This window comes from Erpetoichthys calabaricus, chromosome 16 (assembly GCF_900747795.2).
Source record: "Erpetoichthys calabaricus chromosome 16, fErpCal1.3, whole genome shotgun sequence".
NCBI lineage: Eukaryota > Metazoa > Chordata > Cladistia > Polypteriformes > Polypteridae > Erpetoichthys > Erpetoichthys calabaricus.
Genome location: NC_041409.2, coordinates 57,832,489 through 57,851,460, shown reverse-complemented (window position 1 = coordinate 57,851,460; position 18,972 = coordinate 57,832,489). Strand labels below are relative to the sequence as shown.

The 18,972-nt window shown below is 39.9% G+C and overlaps 1 protein-coding gene across 1 annotated transcript in view; it reads left to right on the top strand.

Annotated features, from left to right (window-relative positions):
- The first annotated feature begins 12,457 nt into the window (after nucleotides 1-12,457).
- Nucleotides 12,458-18,972, top strand: part of LOC114666836 (prostaglandin D2 receptor-like) — a 60,515-nt gene continuing 54,000 nt past the window's right edge. The window contains exon 1 of the mRNA XM_051919968.1: nucleotides 12,458-13,369. Within this exon, the coding sequence (XP_051775928.1) occupies nucleotides 12,578-13,369 (792 nt within the window). The 5' untranslated portion in view covers nucleotides 12,458-12,577. The remainder of the gene's footprint in view (nucleotides 13,370-18,972) is intronic.

The window sequence follows — 18,972 nt, the reverse complement described above, 5'->3', positions numbered from 1 at the left end:
GCTCACTAATCATCACCTCACTTCTTAACCTAGCTTCCACTATTTTTCCCATAACTTCATGCTGTGGCTCATCAATTTTTTACCCCTGTAGTTACCAACGGCCTTTCCATTTTTCATCCTTTTCATTGCTGTCCTTAATTCCTCCTTGCTGATCCATTGCGCTTCCTGATTCACTATGTCCACATCATCCAACCTCTTCTCTCTCTCGCTTTCTTCAGTCACAAGCCTCTCAAAGTACTCTTTCCATCTGCTCAACACACTCTCCTCGCTTGTGAGTACGTTTCAATCTTTATCTTTTATCACCCTAACCTGCTGCACATCTTTCCCAGCTCGGTCCCTCTGTCTAGTCAATCAGTACAGGTCCTTTTCTCCCTCCTTAGTGTCCAACCTCTTATACAACTCATCATACCCCTTTTCTTTAGCCTTCGCCACCTCTCTCTTCACCTTGCGCCTTATCTCCTTGTACTCTTGTCTACTTTCTGCATTTCTCTGACTATCCCACTTCTTTTTTGCCATCCTCTTCTTCTGTATACTCTTCTGTACTTCCCCATTCTACCACCAGGTTTCCTTTTCCTCCTTCCTCAGTCCAGATGTCACACCAAGCACCCTTCTTGCTGTCACCCTTACTACATCTGCTGTAGTTTTCCAGCTGTCTGGTAACTCTTCACTGCCAACCAGTGCCTGTCTCACCTCCTCCCTAAACTCAACCTTGCAGTCTTCCTTTTTCAACTTCCACCATTTGATACTTGGCTCTGCCCTCACTCTCTTCCTCTTCTTGATCTCCGTCATCCTACAGACCACCATCCTATGCTGCTTAACTACACTTTCCCCTGCCACCACTTTGCAGTCTTCAATCTCCTTCAGATCAACTCTTCTGCATAGGACGTAATCTACCTGTGTGCATCTTCCTCAACTCTTGTACGTAACCCTATGTTCCTCCCTCTTCTTAAAATACGTATTCACCACAGCCATATCCATCCTTTTGGCAAAATCCACTATCCTCTGACCTTCTTCATTCCTCTCCTTGACACCATACCTACCCATCACCTCCTCATCTCCACTGTTCCCTTCACCAACATGTCCATTGAAATCTGCTCCAATCACCACTTTCTGTCCCTTGGGTACACTGTTCATCACTTCATCCAACTCACTCCAAAAATCTTTTCTCACCCATTGCACACCCAACTTGCGGTGCATATGCACTAACAACATTCATCATCATACCTCCAATTTCCAGCTTCATAATCATTACTCTGCCTGGCACTCTTTTCACCTCCAGAATACTCTTGACATACTGTTCCTTAAGAATAACTCCTACCCCATTTCTCCTCCCATCCACACCATGATAGAACAATTTGAATCCACCTCCGATCCACCTGGCCTTACTCCCTTTCCATTTAGTCTCTTGCACGCACAATATATCAACATTCCTTCTCTCCATCATATCCGCTAACTCTCTCCCCTTACCAGTCATACTGCCAACATTCAAAGTTCCTACCCTCAGTTCCACCCTCTTTACTTTCCTCCTCTCCTCCGGACATGTCTCCCCCCTCTTCTTCTCCTTCTTCTTCTTTGGCCAACAGTAGCCCAGTGTCCGCCAGTACCCTGTTGGCTAACAGTACTGGTGGTGGTCGTTGTTAACCCAGGGCTCGACTGATCTGGTATGGAAATTTGTATTGTTGTACGCATATTGATTTGGCAAAATTATACACCGGATGCCCTTCCTGATGTAACCCTCCCCATTTATCCTCGACCAGCACGAAGAAACACACTGGTTTGTGCATCCCTTGTGGCTGGATTGGGTGTATTTATTCTCATAATCTAAATTAAAAAAAATGCAGATTTGTTACATGGAAAAGTAAGTACACCCCTACATTTACACCACTTTAAATTCATACAATTAAAATCGGGTATTTCAAATTAGGTGCCAATGATTAAAGCCCCCTTAGAGAGTGTGCAGGTGGAACCTGTCTTATTTGAACCACAGATATCGGGGGTCTGGAGTTCTCTTTGCTATTGACTTGTATGGTGTCATCCTGTGACAATCAAAAGAGCTCTCTAAGACCCTCAGAAAGTAGGCTGTACACGCCTATGAGTCTAGCAAAGTATTTTAAAAAGTCACCAAATTATTTGAAACCAATCATTTCACTGTAAAGAAAATAATCTACAAGTGGTGTAATTTTCAAATGATTGCTGATTTGTCCAGGACTGGATTTGACCACTTGATACTACTTGTAAAAGAAGTCTCCAAGAGCCCCAAAATTTCATCACAGGATCTGCAGGTAACTCTTGCAAAAGTTGGTATCAAAGTGTATGCAAACAGAGAAAAAGAGATTACACAGACCTGATTTGTTTGAGAGGTGTGCCAGAGAAAAGCCATTGCTGTCCAAAAAGAACATTAAAGCAAGACTAGAGCAGTGCTGTCTCTGAAGGGGGCTTTCAGGGTTTTAATCCGTGAACTCAAATGTTTAGCCTCTGATCAATTGGAGCCCTGCTCCCTAGCCGACTAATGAACATATACTTCTAGTCCCTTATCTTCTGGAGCTCAGCCCTTGCTCCTTCTGTTTAGTGTTCTGATCACAGTCATCAACAGCACAAACATCAAGCAGGGTCATGCCATTATCGGGTTTGGGTTGGGGTTATGGATACTAAGCTTCTAATAAGTGCTGAAGCTAGCCATGCCTCTGGACTATAGTTTGCCATTGAACATCTAGACAAAGACAAGACCTTCTGCAACAATGTGCTCTGTATAGATGAATCAAAGATCGAGCTGTCTGATCACAGTAACAGTAAATATTTTTGGTGTATATCAAAGACAGCATTTCAAGAGATGATTCCCATACTAACTGTGAAGCATGGTGAAGAAATGTTATGGTTTTGGATTGCTTTAGTGCCTTAGGGCCTGGGCAGCTCGCAGGACCAGCTGGAGCCTATCCCAGGAATCACTGAGTTCAAGTCAAGGACAACACTACAGGGCTGGATAACTTGAATTATCTGGAAAGCAACAAGAGGCAACAAAGAGTAGCTCCTAGCAGGAGTTTTCTGAAACAGCAGAAGCTACATGACCCCCATAGTACAGTGTGGGTATGGCCATATAACCAACAGAAGCATGACTGTGATAGGGGACATTAAGGGATAAAGAAAAAAAGATAATTGACCGACATGGGGTTTTGTGCTGTTGGGAACAACACATTTCAGTTCACCTAATCAGATAATTAAGCAAATACAATGACCCTACAAACCTATATAATACAGTATGTGCAAAAATAAATTACCAAGATAAAATAATATTAAATATAACATTCTCAAATCATTCATAACTCAATTCATGATCATGATGGCTGGATCTCTGGACACAAGGTGGGCATTAATCCTGGTTAGGGTCTGACTTCATCATAGGCCCCATTTACTCATGCAAGATCAACTTGGAAATGCCAGATAAACAGATATATCTACCTTATTGGAAGTAAGAGGAAAAATGAAGTACTTGATGCAAAACCACATACAGAAGGGACGAAGGTGCAGACACTATATGAACAATGGAACAGGCACAAGAATTGAACCCAGAAAGCACTAACCATGCCACAATAATAATACCACACAAAAAATCTATTATTATTACAGTTGTAAATACAGAAAAACAAACAGAATCCTATACCACCATATAGTGGGATAATAATTAAAACTAATTTACTAACAGTTAAAATATTGCACTGAGTAATTTCAGTTACATCCCACACACTTAACAGTGCAGCAAGCAGGAAGGGCAGAGATCACATCCATACATCTATCCATTTCCTCAACCTGTTTAATTGAATTGCCTGGTCATTATGGGTCCAGAGTATATCTGGGCAGCAAAATGTCATTCTATATTCAACAAGGAAAGGATGGATTTCAAACAGAAATGAATACTCTTTACAAAACAAAACATCACATCAAGAGAAGGACACAATGCAACAAAAATCATCACAAATCACAAATGAAGACTTTACAGATAACAATTCTGTATGATAATTAGTAAAATTACAAATAATGCAGACATTTCTTGCATGAAATCTCATTCAATTTCTGAGCCCATCTGATCCACTTTCACAGTTGCAACTGGAGTTAGTCCCAGACAGGGCCTCCATCCATTGCTGCATATACTTATACTTAAGGAAACTTTCTGACATGGGCCAGGTTGAAAACACTAATTACTCTAATACAAGCTGTGGAATCGAGATGAAAAGATTCACCCATCAATCAGTACCTTAGTTTTCCAGTATATTTAGAAGTTATCCATTTCTGCTAACTACAGACATGCACTGTACTTTCAGTTTACTCACTGGGCTATTGTTTTCCTTAAAAGTTACTCATTCTGATAAATGGAGGTGAGAAAATATGTTTCATTTATTTGATGAATCTATAAAATAGCAGGAACCAGCATGTCTGCTTTTAAGTGTATTCAGTTTACCTGCTTCTTGATTTGTTTAGTTCACAGCCACTTCAGAATTGGCCAGCATGTTTGGAACACTTTTAGCGCAACTCATCATTTAGACATTTGCTTGTTTCAACAAATTTCTAGTACCTACTGCACAACATCACCAAAACAGCATAAATTCCTCAGCTAGTCACTCTCACAGAGGACACAATGTATAGAAATCTAAGGGTTGTTTAAGTTTTTTAAAGGTTAGACCAGAAAGCAGTACAATTCTGAGGGGTTTAGTCTTAGGTTGTCTCAAATTGATTGACATGCTTACTTCAGTAAAAGTGGGGTTTCCAGAATCTGTTATGAACAATAATAATTCTGGAGCAGCAAGGTAGTGCTTTTGTCTCACAGCTCCACAGATTTAGATTAAAATGCTGTCCTGGTGTTTTCCCATGTTATCAGATCTTCTGCGACATAGAAGGTACCAACTAAACTCTCTTTTTAAACCATTTTTTTCCTAATGGGGGATAGGAAGAAATGTCAAAAACAGTTATGTAACTTTTGCCTGTAACCTCTTACCTGTCTCACTGTCTGCATTGTACCCCACATATTTAACCCTAGGGACCCTTAATGGTAGGCTGTTCACTGAGTCAGACTGTCTTTTATTTTCACTCCTTTACTTCAACCCAATTTACATTACAAGAGGACATCACAAACATCCTTCATGCACAGAAGAGACTTCAACTGGACAAGGAATGATCAATCCAACATTCATCGATGCTAGTAATCAGACAAAGACATTGAGTTTAAGCTTTTACTTAAAGATTATTTTTATTTGCATAATATCCAATAGCAGCAGATATAAGCAAAGCAAAGAATTATACAACCTGCGTGGGTTCATGCAGTCCCATATGGTCCAGTTCTGTAGATAATACATTATACACCCTTAATCACAAAGTAAAAAGAAAGATTTCTTGCCAGAGACAGAGCTCCTTGGAAAGTGTCCAGCAGCTATGTAGATACCAAACTCCAATTAATTGCCTGTGGTTCCTCTCAAAATGTCAGAAAGCCAACCAATGAGACAAACTTCCCAATTTTGCAGCAAAACACCAACTCAACTAAAAACTGAACTGAGACTCTCATTGAAAAAAGTTCTAATAAAAGGCAACCACTGTGTCCCCTCTTCGTGTCCAAATTAAAGTGCACACACCTAGTTTACCATCCACTAGCAGAGCAGCGAACATTCTTACAGTCTCTAAAAACACAGGAAGGTTATTGCACAAGCTCATATTCATTTCCCATGGGAATCAAAAGATGCACTAAGTTGCAAACAGGCTGGTTAGACAAAACAGTCAAAGGTGCTGCTTTGCCTTTCAACTTTCCCAGAGTACATTTCACTCCTGTCCAGTTTGGCAATTCTTTCAAGACTCAGCTGTTTACCTGAAATCTGTCTGTTGAAAAGGTTAAAGCAGCCCCATATGCCAGGGTGCTGTGTTTGTGTATTTCATATTCCCACTTTACTTTGTGCTTTAGTTTTGTTGTTTTGCCTAGACTCTAGTATCATCTCACACCCCAAAGACGTGCATATTAAGTTGACTGGCACCTCTAAGTTGTCCAAGTGTGAGTGACAGCAGGTGTGTATTTTTGGTGTGCCCTGTGATGGACTAGCATCTCATCCAGGGTTCGTTAGGAAACTGACACTTCTGTGTAGGCTCAGACTCCTCCTAGCACCACGGTTTGTTATCCATTATTGTTAAATAATGGCTTTAACAAACTTCCACTAGAGGGCACACAAACACAACTTTAGAATGCTGAGGACACTGGGAGCTGCTTACAGTAAGTTTCTCATTTATACTTTTGACATGTCCAGTAAGACTGTTAAAATCGAACACAAATCGATATTCATGGCCTCTCATCGAGGATTTTATTGTAATCACTTTGTGAGTGCACGTGTAGCAAATACCTGCAAGCAACACCTCAAAATTTTATTTTACATCAATAAAAAAAAAATTAACTTCATACATTCATGTCATTTTCAATGCCACTTGATCTAGACCAGGGTTACGGGGATGCAGGAGTCTGTCACAGCTAGCATATGGCACAAGACAGGAATAAACCCTGGACAGGGCACCAGTCCATTACAGGGTGAAGACACACACACGGACACACCAAGGCCAATTTAGTGTTGTCAATTTACTTAACTTGCATGTCTTTGGACGGTGGGCGGAAACTTCAGAGACCAGAGGAAACCCACTCAGACATGAAGAGAACATGCAGACGCCACAGGGAACGCAAATCTCAGTCCCCTTACTGCACCCTGTGCCACCCATTTTTTGTATAGCATGACAGGTTTAGAGGACCTTTATTTATCACACGTACTGAAGACAGTGGAATTCTTACTTGCAGGTGCTGTCAGGATATCCATCAATCCATCCATCCATTATCTAACCTGCTATATCCTAACTACAGGGTCACGGGGGTCTGCTGGAGCCAATCCCAGCCAACACAGGGCGCAAGGCAGGAAACAAACCCCGGGCAGGGCGCCAGCCCACCACAGGGCACGCATACACACACACACCAAGCACGCACTAGGGACAATTTAGAATCACCAATGCACCTAACCTGCATGTCTTTGGACTGTGGGAGGAAACCAGAGCACCCGGAGGAAACCCACGCAGACACTGGGAGAACATGCAAACTCCACGCAGGGATAGGTTTATTAATTGTTTTGTAAAAAGAATCAAATAGATCATGCTTTAAAAAAAATGTTCAGGTGAACAAACATCTACTGGCCAAATATTTGATGCACATATCATGTGAAAGCTTCACCCTGTTATAATATGGAAATGGTGCAGTGATAGAAGTGAGCGGTTAGCAGTGCTGCCTTGCAGCTGCGGGCATCAGGGCTCAATTCCCTCTCTGGTTACTGCCTGCATGGAGTTCCCTCATTGTGTCTGCCTCTTACATTTCAAAGAATTAAGTGTGAGCCGACTGGAGATTCACAGTTGGACACATGCTGTATGAGTGAGGGTAACTTTGGTAGACTGGCATACTGTATACCATACTGCACAGATTGCTGACTCTATGCTCTGGGTATTGCTTCTGGCTGCCTGCAGCTTTAAGCTGAAAATGATTACATATTAGGTTCACATTTGCTTGCCTAAGCTAATTTTAAGGAATTTCTCATCCAGTAACTCCTGTTTTTGAAAGTCTTGATCAAATTTGGCAACATGTCCCCATTAGTTCATTGGCTCAGAGTATAATTACTTTCTACACTTTAGATACAAACAAAACATAACTCACACTTTTTTGCAACCCTGTCATTGCAGCTGTCGTTGGTGAATAAACGATCCACGCCACAATGTTGTTTTCTGAAAATTAGTAGTTCACAATTTGAAAAAATTAGTTCCAGGGAGGTAGTGACCGAAAGAACGAGATCGCGAATACAAGCAGCTGAAATGAGTTTCCTCTGCAGGGTGTCTGAGCTTTCCCTTCAAGACAGGGTGAGAAGTTCAGTCATCCGGGAGGGGCTCAGAGTAGAGCCGCTGCTCCTCCGCATTGAGAGGAGTCAGATGAGGTGGCTCGGGCATCTGATCAGGATGCCTCCTGGACACCTCCCTGGTGAGGTGTTCCGGGCACATCTAACCGGGAGGAGGCCCAGGGGAAGACCCAGGACACACTGGAGGGACTATGTCTCTCGGCTGGCCTGGGAACGCCTTGGGATTCCCCCGGAAGAGCTAGAAGAAGTGGCCGGGGAGAGGGAAGTCTGGGCATCTCTGCTCAAGCTGCTGCCCCCGCGACCCGACCGTGGATAAGGGGAAGAGAATGGATGGATGGATGGATGGATAGTTCCAGGGATTGCTACTGATTCAGCAACTGTGCATTCCTGTTACCACAAAATGATTAACCAACAGTCAGCCAACCACATATCAGAGACTATAGGAAAGCTACAGATAAACCCAGAAACATAGTAGGAAAGAATGAGATATAAAGGTGTGTGGACTCTGCGTGGAGGTGGGTCGTCTTCTGATCCAATTGTTTTAGCTTCAGGGGTATGCAGAACTAGAGCCCATTCTGCCAGCGTAGGGCAAGAAGCCAGACCTTTGGACTCATTTGTATACTCGGCAATGCTCGGCCACTTTGGGAGGTGACGGGAATACAGAGTACCCTAAGAAAACTCGGAATGAGGAGAGGAGAGGAAAATTCAACTTTGAAAGCAGCTGGAGTGGAAATCAAACCTGGTTCCATCAAAGTGCGAAGCAGCAGCCCTAACCACTGTGCCACAACAAAGGCTTAGAAAGTTTACAATAACCCAGACTGGTAATGAACATGCAACAGTGACTGTGAATGACAGATACAGTGAGGGTTGGTTAAATACAAGGAAGTTGCCTGTACAGATGTGGAGCTGGCAAATATTGTAATCCATCTTGGGAAATTCCACGAGAATATCATTGTGCACAAGAGAATGCTTTCTCTTAGACACTCTGCCAACAGTACCTCAGTAAACAGAGTGCCACCAGGAAACATACAGTAGTAAGTGCAAAGAACCTGCGAAGACAAGAACAATGACAGGATGAACATGTTGCTTTGTCAGCATACACAGATTTGGAAACAAGATCACATGGATTTTCAGTCAGCTCATTGTGTTGAGCCCCTGACGTATCATAACCATTGTAGCACAGAGTTACTTTGTCAAGTGTATAAACAATGGACTTGAAAATGGATCTAGGCAACGTTGCTTGCAATCACATGATTGCTTCCATCTCCTTATTGAAACTGAAAGACCTTTTCATCATCCTACCTATAAAAAGTCAGTATACCACCATTTCTATCTTAAGGGTAAAGACAGTTTGCATTTTGATCTTAGATACCTAGCATTTGTGAAAACCTGTGAATTTCCCTTTGGGGATTAATAAAGTATCTATCTAATAATAATAATAATTCATTTCATTTATATAGCGCTTTTCTCAGTACTCAAAGCACTATCCACACAGGGAGGAACCGGGAAGCGAACCCACAATCTTCCACAGTCTCCTTACTGCAAAGCAGCAGCACTACCTACCTATCTATCTATTTATCTATTTACTTTGCATAAATTATATGAAACACATCTTACAGTTTTGTTTCATTCACCTGCAATTTTTAATGAACACAAAGATTTCAACCCTACGTTTACTCATTTGCAAACTGTATCTGATGTCATGTCTTGTGAGGAACACCAATGATTAAAAGAGTAGACTAGCTTCTATACCTTTTGACAAAAAGGGGCAAAGTTTTGTAGAAGTCTAAATTAATATAAAATCCCTATACAAAATATAAAAAATAATACAAAGTTCAAATTAATCATTCAATGAATCAATCAGTAAAATTAAAAAGTCACTTTTTCTCCTTCCTACCATTCTAGTAAAAAGTACTGGACCATTACCAATCTTGCCACAAGATTCATGGATAGTTTTTATTTGTAGTCATAAAATACTAAACAGCGTCTCAAATTGACAAATACACCATCTAATTATATATGCATTTGTACATTATAAACTTGAAAAATGTCTTTAATGCATGGTGTTGTATTCATTGTCTGTTGCTGGTATTGAACTGCCACTAGTCTGTAGGTGACAGGCAAGTAAGACTTTCATTGTCATGAATTTCATTCAGCTGTGTGGCCCCGCAGATCCGGTGTCCTCAGTTTGGACCCCACATTTGGAGGTTCTCTGTGTGGAGTTTGTACGTTTTGTCTGTGCTTTGGTTTTCTTGCAGGTACTCTGGTTTTGCTCTTAAATACCCAAGATGTACATGGTTAGGTTCATTGGCAATTCCAAACAGCAGGGCTGTTTCCTGCCTTGTGCTTAGTGCTGCTGGGATTGGCTCCACCATCTTGTGACCTGCATTAGATTGAGTGGTTTTGAGATTGTTACATTATGTATAGATATAATAATAACTTTGAATTCAAACTTCAACGTGGTTGTGTTAACTGTTTTGCTGACAATAGTTATTCAGCGGTGATTAGATTCCAAGATGGAACCCTGAGTAAAGACTGACAGTGTGTTGCCTGCGTTCTGATAGCTTTCTTAAGAAACCTTACTTACTGTTCATCAAAAATGCAAAGGCAAGTTGCCCTTACCTGTGGAAAGTGTGGTTGTGGCATGGGAGGATCTACTATGGTACTAATGAAGCTTAAGCTTCAGGGTCCCTAATCCTAGAAGGGCCCCAGAGGTGACTTTGTTCCACATTACTTAAAAAAATTAGGTGTCTACTGTATGAAAAGTGGTTTTAAAAAATAACAAAATGAATAATATTGTGTAATTCAATACAAAATAATAGTTAAAATAAAAATAAAAAGGTTTTTAAAGTATCAAAAAAAATTGTGGTGAGTTGTGAAAGACCCCCATTGAAGAAGATAACAGTGGATACGCAGACCTTACTGCTGGTTGTCTTGGGGCAATTCAAGCCTCAAGATCCCAAAAATGAAGGTCTGCCATTTTGTCATGAGGTATCAAACTACACAGCAGAACATTATTTAAATAAATCAAATATCCTGGTCAAATATTTGTACAAGTAGTTAAGTAGCTTGCACAGATGTGCACACAAAGCACAGTATTTTACAGTCATATTTCAGTCAGATACAGAAACATCTAAAGATAAATCTTCACAAAAATATTCGTCTGTCGATCCTGCCCGGCAGAGCCCGATGAACAAATTAGGAGCCCAGCTTCTCACACGCACTGTCTCACGGGCCACGTTTGCCAAAACGATCCCGCAATGTCGAGAGCTGCCGCCTCACAGATCCAAAAGCCCGGCTGTTTCCATTGTGGAGTTTACCCGTTTTGCCGGTGAGTGCGCCGGCTTTCCATTGGATACACTAACGTTTCTCTCACGTCCCTAAAGACGTGCAAACTACAGTAGGTTAATTAATGAGTCTAAATTGGCGTCAGTGGGCGCCCTCGGACATCAATTTTCAACTCCTACTCTCGCGCTGTTTCCTGTTCTGCGTCCAGAGCTGCCAGAATAGTCTCCGGTTCCACGCCATCCTGAATTGGATTATGCTATATTTATATTTATTATATTTGTCAACAGCAGTACATAAGCTTAAGATAAAAAATTAAAGCTTTCGAACCTGCTTTCCAACCTTAAAATTCCATCTGTATTCATTTTTACATTTTTCCACTCAAACATGTGAACGTAGTCCTAACTACAACTGCCAACTCATCATAAGATTTCCAGGAATTTGAAACTGATCATTAAATGAGCAAACGAAGTTCTACATATCGATGGGACTTACAGTAACGCTTGGGAACAGCGGCTGCTTTCTTCGAAAATTTATATTCTTATGCTACTAATTATCACTTCCTGTTTCAAGGCATGTAAAGGTTCTAATGCATCAGAGTATATGCGGAAAAAAACACAAAAATGGTCCCAAAGGACAGAATAAACACTTTTTTGTGCAGTTTAAACTCTTTCTGAAAGTTCAATGCCCAACTAAAACATAAGGCACAATTCGATGCTAATAAATGAAGTTTTAGTTGATCAAAGCTCAAAAGCAAAAGAGTATGGTGCCGTTCACTTTTGGAATCTATTTTACTGTGTCAGCTTTATAACACATTCTCTTTAACAGTTCCGTGATGTCACTACCTTTATCGCAAAAAAAAAAGAAAGTTAACGGCTTTGAAAACCGCGTTGCAACGGCAGTGACTATGAAAGGCGCTATACTCTATAAGAGAAAGACTGCAATACACCATTATACGCCATAACTAGCAACTTTCGTGATGTACGCATTGTCCCCTTGTAAACAGCCCAATAAGGCGCGCTCATCAAGCGGATTTGCATTCGGAGCACCCTGGGGGGCTACGTTTAAACTCTGGTGAATATTTCGTTTTGCACCTTCGTTGCGTTAGTGCTTTTAAACCTCCCATGAAAGCTTCAGATGAATGCGATTGCGTGACAGGTAGGTTTGGGTGGCACTGAGGTAACTCTTTAAAAGTTCTTTCTTCAGTTCTCCGTTGACAGAGGATGCTGCGCATATGATTAACTTGTTTTTGCTGTCTCAAGGACCTCGCAGAGCTTCATGCACCAAGAAGCCTCCATTATCACTATTTGGAAACTTTAAATACCAGGAAGCGATTTTTCCTGCTACCGTTTTGGAACAGAGTTCAAATTGTATCGTTAGTGAAGATGCAGAACGTGTCTGTAAACCAGACCACAACTAGAAACGCTGGCCAAAGCATCCTTTCCTTTTCTGCGGGGGTCGTTGGCAATGCTATTGCCCTTTGTATTCTATACTGGCATATTGTAAAATCAAAGAGCAGAAATATTACCGTTTTTTACATTTTGGTCAGTGGTCTCGCCTGGACAGAGTTAGCTGGACTTCTGCTAATTTCCATACCAGTCTTTTACTGCTACACACTTAACACGACGATTGAGGGCCTGAGCAAGGGTACTTGTCAGTATGTTGGCTTGATAATGTCTTTCATAGGACTCTGTGCTATGTTCATACTCCTGGTGATGGCTTTAGAATGTTGGCTGTCTATAGGCCACCCCTATTTTCACCAGCGACATGTAACCAAAGAGAAAGTCATGCTGGTTTTCCCTGTAATTTATACCATAAGTATTCTGTTTTGCTGCATGCCCCTTTTTCAATTTGGCAGTTACAAACAGTATAAACCAGGGACTTGGTGCTATATTGGGATGAATCCAGCAGAGGACAAAGACAAAGCATTTTCCGTGCTCTATGCCAGTGTGATGGCGCTAGTGATTCTAACTATCGTCCTGTGTAACATCTCCGTGGTACTGACCCTGGCAAAGATGTACAAGCGAGCCCGCCTGCAAAATGTCCTGAGCACATCGATGGAGAAGACGCCAGAGCAGACCTCCATTTCTTCCAAGAGCCATGCAGACGAGATTGACAACATCATCCTGTTGGTCCTCATGACCCCAATCTTTGTCTTCTGTTCACTACCCCTCACGGTGAGTAAAATATCTCATTTAGTCATTTACAGGATAAACGCAATTATGAAGCGTTTCCTCAGACACCAAAACACGCAGTGATTTGGTGCGAGTTAGTTTAAATCGAAACAGGTTAAAAGACAAACAAACCAAGTAGTTAAGGAATAAAAATATACATCTTTTAGATTTTTTAAATTCTGGATTGGAAGTAACGCGAAGAACAACAACACATTGTTACTTTTATCTACATGAAGAGTCTTTCTGTCTCGGCACATTTTATCTGCTATCTGTGGGACTGACTTGACCGACCCAAGGCGATGGGTCTGTGTGTGCCAGTAATGTAGGACTGGCCTCCTCTTCATCCAGCAACGGTAAAGGGGCTTCAAAAACGGCGCCACTTGTGCTCCTGTCAATAACTTTCAAAACCAGTACAGTATCGAGCCGCAGGAGAACTGTCAGTTCAGTGATAGTCGCTCTTCTTCAGTACGGGAGTGAACCGCTTATTACACCGATCGCCGAAACAGGTCCACACTTTAACTAAGTTACATGAAATTTTAGAACCTATTAATTCTATTGCTTCCTTATTTTTAAGTTAACAATTTCACATATTCTCGAATTATTTAACAAAGGTGCGGATGCTGTCCATAATTCTCAATCAATTAAAAGAGGTGTTCCTTTTTTTTTTAATACACCCATTTTCCAAAACATAAGTTATCCACGGCCATTCTTTCCATCGCATACATTCAAAACTGAGTCTGTACTGTTATGTAACTTGATGTTTATTTATTTAGGTATTTACAGATAAACAGAACTCCCAAACGCACATATAAACTGTTTAAAAAGTATGAAAATGGCGCATCGTTCCATTGTTTATTTTAAAAAGTGCAGCATATCACGGATGTCATTATATCGTTGTGTTTTACAAGCTCACTTTGAGAATTTGAAACAAGTAATTAAAGTTGCTTCTCCTCCGGCGCCTAGTCGTTCTCTGGGAGTGCAGGGAGGGCTTTACAGGTTCTCCCCGTGTATACGACCCTGCGTTGCGCCCCCTGCTGTCTTGATCGGCTTTGAACCTCTGTGGCCGGCGTTTGAATTAAGCTGCTTCTGCTGCAGGCTACAGTACCTGGCATTTTTTGAGGGCACTGTGTGTATTGTTTGGGGTTTGGGGGTAATGGGGACAATTTTGGTGCAGGATCAAAAGAGAGAGTATGAATCTTAAGATAGCCTGATGCAGATAGAAAAAAAAGACGTCAATCTTCATGAACTTGAACACGCCATAATATTAGTTTAAGATCTCTCCGTGCCAAATAAGAAAAAAAAAACGTTTACTTTAACTACAACGAATTGACATTTACAACTAAACACGTGTATTCTGCGAATTCTCTGTTTGACTTTATACTTCATTTACAACGAGTTCTAGAATGACTTTCCCAAGAAAGGAGATCGTGAATAATAAACAAGATATGCTGTGTAACCAAGCAATGGCTAATAAAGTTAACATAAGAAAAAAAGATTTCACTATCGGCTGCCATTTAGGTCCATAGTACACGTGCCCTATGGCACATGCTGTATTAACTCTGTATTCTAAGGAAATGTAACAATTGTTTCTAATATCTCTTACTTTTGTGATTCTGTTTTGGCTAGTTACTGTCTTGCCTCCTATCCTTTCTATGTATTTTTTAATCTGCAAGAAGTAAATTGCCTATAAGCGACATTTTATTTACAAAACGTGTAAATTATTTTGACTAAAGTGTCAGCCTTGGTTCATAAGCAATTCCAAAACAGAGACGATCTAAGTGAAGAAGGAAGAAGACGTTTTATTAAATTATTACGTTTTAGATTTGAATTTGAGGCTTGATGACACTTGTCTTGTAAAATGACAGCACAGGTAGTATTGTTAGAGAATAGTGTATCATTTGGGAACAGACAGTTTGACCTCGTGCGGAAGTTGCACGTTCTTCCTATGTGTTCACACGAGAGTCCTTCAGGTAATTGTGAGTTTCTGCCATTGTCCAGATATCAGTTCTTAGATTGACAGAAGTTATGTCCCTGCATGCAGCCAGCAGCATCTTTTGGATAAGGTTACGATTGCCATGCTACACCATTAAAGACTACAGCTTTGTGTAGTCTTGCTTTGGAGGAATCATGCTTAGAAAGATGATGGATCATGCTTATTATCCAGTTTGTTATTTATAATTGAACTTTCTCAAAAGTGTGTAATCCAGTGTGGAATTGTAAGGGGTCAGCTGGCTGTGCAAGCACCACATGGCACAAGGCAGGAAACAGCCCTTGCCATTGCCAGTCCAGTATGGGGCTCACTGGTACACACTCGCATACTCTTGATTCGAAGGATTTCATTACAATGAATAAATTACGAATCCGTAACACACACTACATCGTATTCGACTAAGATCAGACCCCCTTACCCCCCTTTGAGCAGAGAAAGAAAAAGATTTATATGCAATAATCCCTCAAAGATCCTGAAATATATTGAAATGGTTAGCAATGACTCAGCTTGTTTATTTAATTGAAACAATAATAAATGCTTGCCAAAATTGTAATGAGCCTTAAATTTTTCTTCATAAAGTATTTTTTTTATCCTAATCTTAAATAACACTGGACATTATTTTTCCATTATGTTATGGTAGGTTAGGATTCTTGCATTTCAACATAACAAGACGGCATATCGGTTGCATTAAGTTACCTCGCTGTTCGTTAAGATTTAATGTCGCCATCCCACGATCTTAAAGATAAAGATGCTAGAGTCGTTCTTCAAAGTGATGCCATGTGTGATACCATTTTTGGTTCCCAAAAAGACTTGTCCACATGAAGGTTTCAGAAAAAATCTTTATTTATTTAGATTCATAACAGGATCCATAAGTTCATAAACATGAATAAGATGGTATCAGATTTGTGAAATGCCAATAAGTCATGGTTTTAAAAGGACTTTTGCTGCATTCGATAACACAGGCTAAATCCAGGTTTTCTTAATCTGTTAGTGTCCTGCTAGGTAGCCTAGCAGTTCAGTTTTTCCCTACATATTAATAAGATTTTCCAAAGCACAAAGAACCAAATTCCTATGCACAGAACCCTACCCATAATGAAATGTTGCTTTGCCAAGCAATGGTTTTATGAGGAACCACACAACCCAGTAAAGAACCATAAATTGCCATTAAAGAACTATTATCCTCAAGAGTGCAAACAGTGTTTTAATGGCATAAGGGATTATTGTAAACTATTTTGAGTTGATTTACACAATGCATTGCAGTAATTCCAGAAGAATGTATTTTATCATGGGCTCACTTCTATTTATTATCTAAATATCTAATTCAAAACCTTCACACCCAGCACTAAGATCATCACTTATATGAACGGACTGGTATAATGTGGAGGTGCCACCTATATCGTTATCACAGATAAAAAGTATAATTTCTACAGTAGATAGTAAGGAAATGTTATAAAACCAGTTCTTTTAGCAAACTTTGTAATTTGCATATACTGCAAACTAAAAGGAAATGTATGAATCTAAACTTATGTTTGAAGTTCAGTTTTTCAAAAGATGAAAATATAATGTCAATTTCCAAATCTCTAAAATCCATATTGTCCTCTCTTACATATGTCAAATATTGTGTACTTCGTAATGATGGAAATACGATATATTTCTGTATTGATAGGCTAGACATAAAGTAAAAGCTGTCCTTAAGTGTCTTCTGCAGAGGTACCATAGTCTAAGCAAGCGTTGAACCCATCCATCCATCCATCCATTTTCCAACCCGCTGAATCCGAACACAGGGTCACGGGGGTCTGCTGGAGTCAATCCCAGCCAACACAGGGCACAAGGCAGGAACCAATCCTGGGCAGGGTGCCAACCCACCGCAGAGTGTTGAACCTGTGGATTTATATTTACAAAATATAATATGGTCTTCTACATCTTAATTTTAAACCAGGACATTTTATTGAACTTTTCAAACATATTGGATTTGGTAAAAATTGAAGTGTTAAGTATTATTCAGAAAAATAAGGCACTGTGTCATCAGTATAAAGAGACACTTTATGTTTAAATTCTCCTTTTATGGGTGCCTGAATCTCTGCTTGTTTATGCAAATAGATAGCAAGAGATTCAAACAAGGCTGTAAATTGAATTGGTGACAAAGGGAATTCCCGTTGAGTTCTATAATAAAAACATCAAGATATATTTTCTTTTATACTAAATTTTTAACTAACTTATTTTAACTAACTTATTTTTAATTAAATATTTTTTGTTTATGCAAATAGAGAGCAAGAGATTAAAACAAGGCTGTAAATTGAATTGGTGACAAATATTCCTGTTCAGTTCTATAATAAAAACATCAAGATGTATTTTCTTTTATACTAAATTTTTAACTAACTTATTTTAACTAACTTATTTTTAATTAAATATTTTTTGTTTATGCAAATAGAGAGCAAGAGATTAAAACAAGGCTGTAAATTGAATTGGTGACAAATATTCCTGTTCAGTTCTATAATAAAAACATCAAGATGTATTTTCTTTTATACAAACTGAGTCTTCTGACTGGACTATAATTGTTTAATCCATCCATCCATTAATCCATTCATCCTTCCATCCATTAATTCATTCATCCACCCATCCATTTTCTGCTGTTTATCAATGTCCGGATCATGGGGCAGCAGTCTGCACAAAAATGCCCAGATCCCTTTTTCCTGCCGCAACTCCTCCACCTGTTTTGAGTGGATGCAGAAGCGTTCCCAAGCATGTCCTGGGTCTTATATCAATATCTTCACCCAGTTGGATGGGCCTGTATCATCTATCCAAAAAGGGGGAGATAGGCATACTCCTCATCATTTGTTCGAACCACCTTATCTGGTTCCTTTACATGCAGGGGAGCAGCAGCTCTATTTTGAGCTCCTCACCATAACAGTTCTCTTAAGGTTCACTTAAGGGAAGGGTCCTCTTTATGGCTAAGCCCGGACACCCAGTGAAGAAAGCTCATTATTGCCACTTGTATTTGTAGTCTAGTTATTTTAGTCACTACCTAAAGCTTGTGACTATAGGAGAAGGCAGGAATGTAGATTATCCAGTAAGAAAGAGTTTTTCCTTTCAACTCAGGTCTCTCTTCACTGCAACTTACTAGTACAATTCCTGCATGACTACATTCATGAATAATTGGCCTAAATCATATTTACATAATGCAATGAATAAGTAACTTTAATAGACTCATCAAAATATATTACGAAAAATATATATCATGTATGGCCCTCATGGCTCCTCATAAATACAGCAAGACCTATGCAAGTGCTGTTGCTGAAGCGGATATGATGTTGAAAATATTAAATTTTTGAAGTTATTCACATCATATTTTAATTTAAAATTTTTCCAGTGTAGATGAAGTACCTTGAGTGAAAAATGACAGTTACATTGTAGTGCAAATTAAATGCTGTATGAATGCAAGGATGTGGAATGAATAACATTCAATGGCCAGTATGGACACAGCTTCAGTGTGGGGAGACCCTAAGTTGTTTTAGAGAAAATGGTTATGACTTTATGCTAATCAAACTTGTATCACATGCAATTTCCTTTCTCACAATGTTTTGAATGTGATCTTTTTATCAGAAATATTTACAGT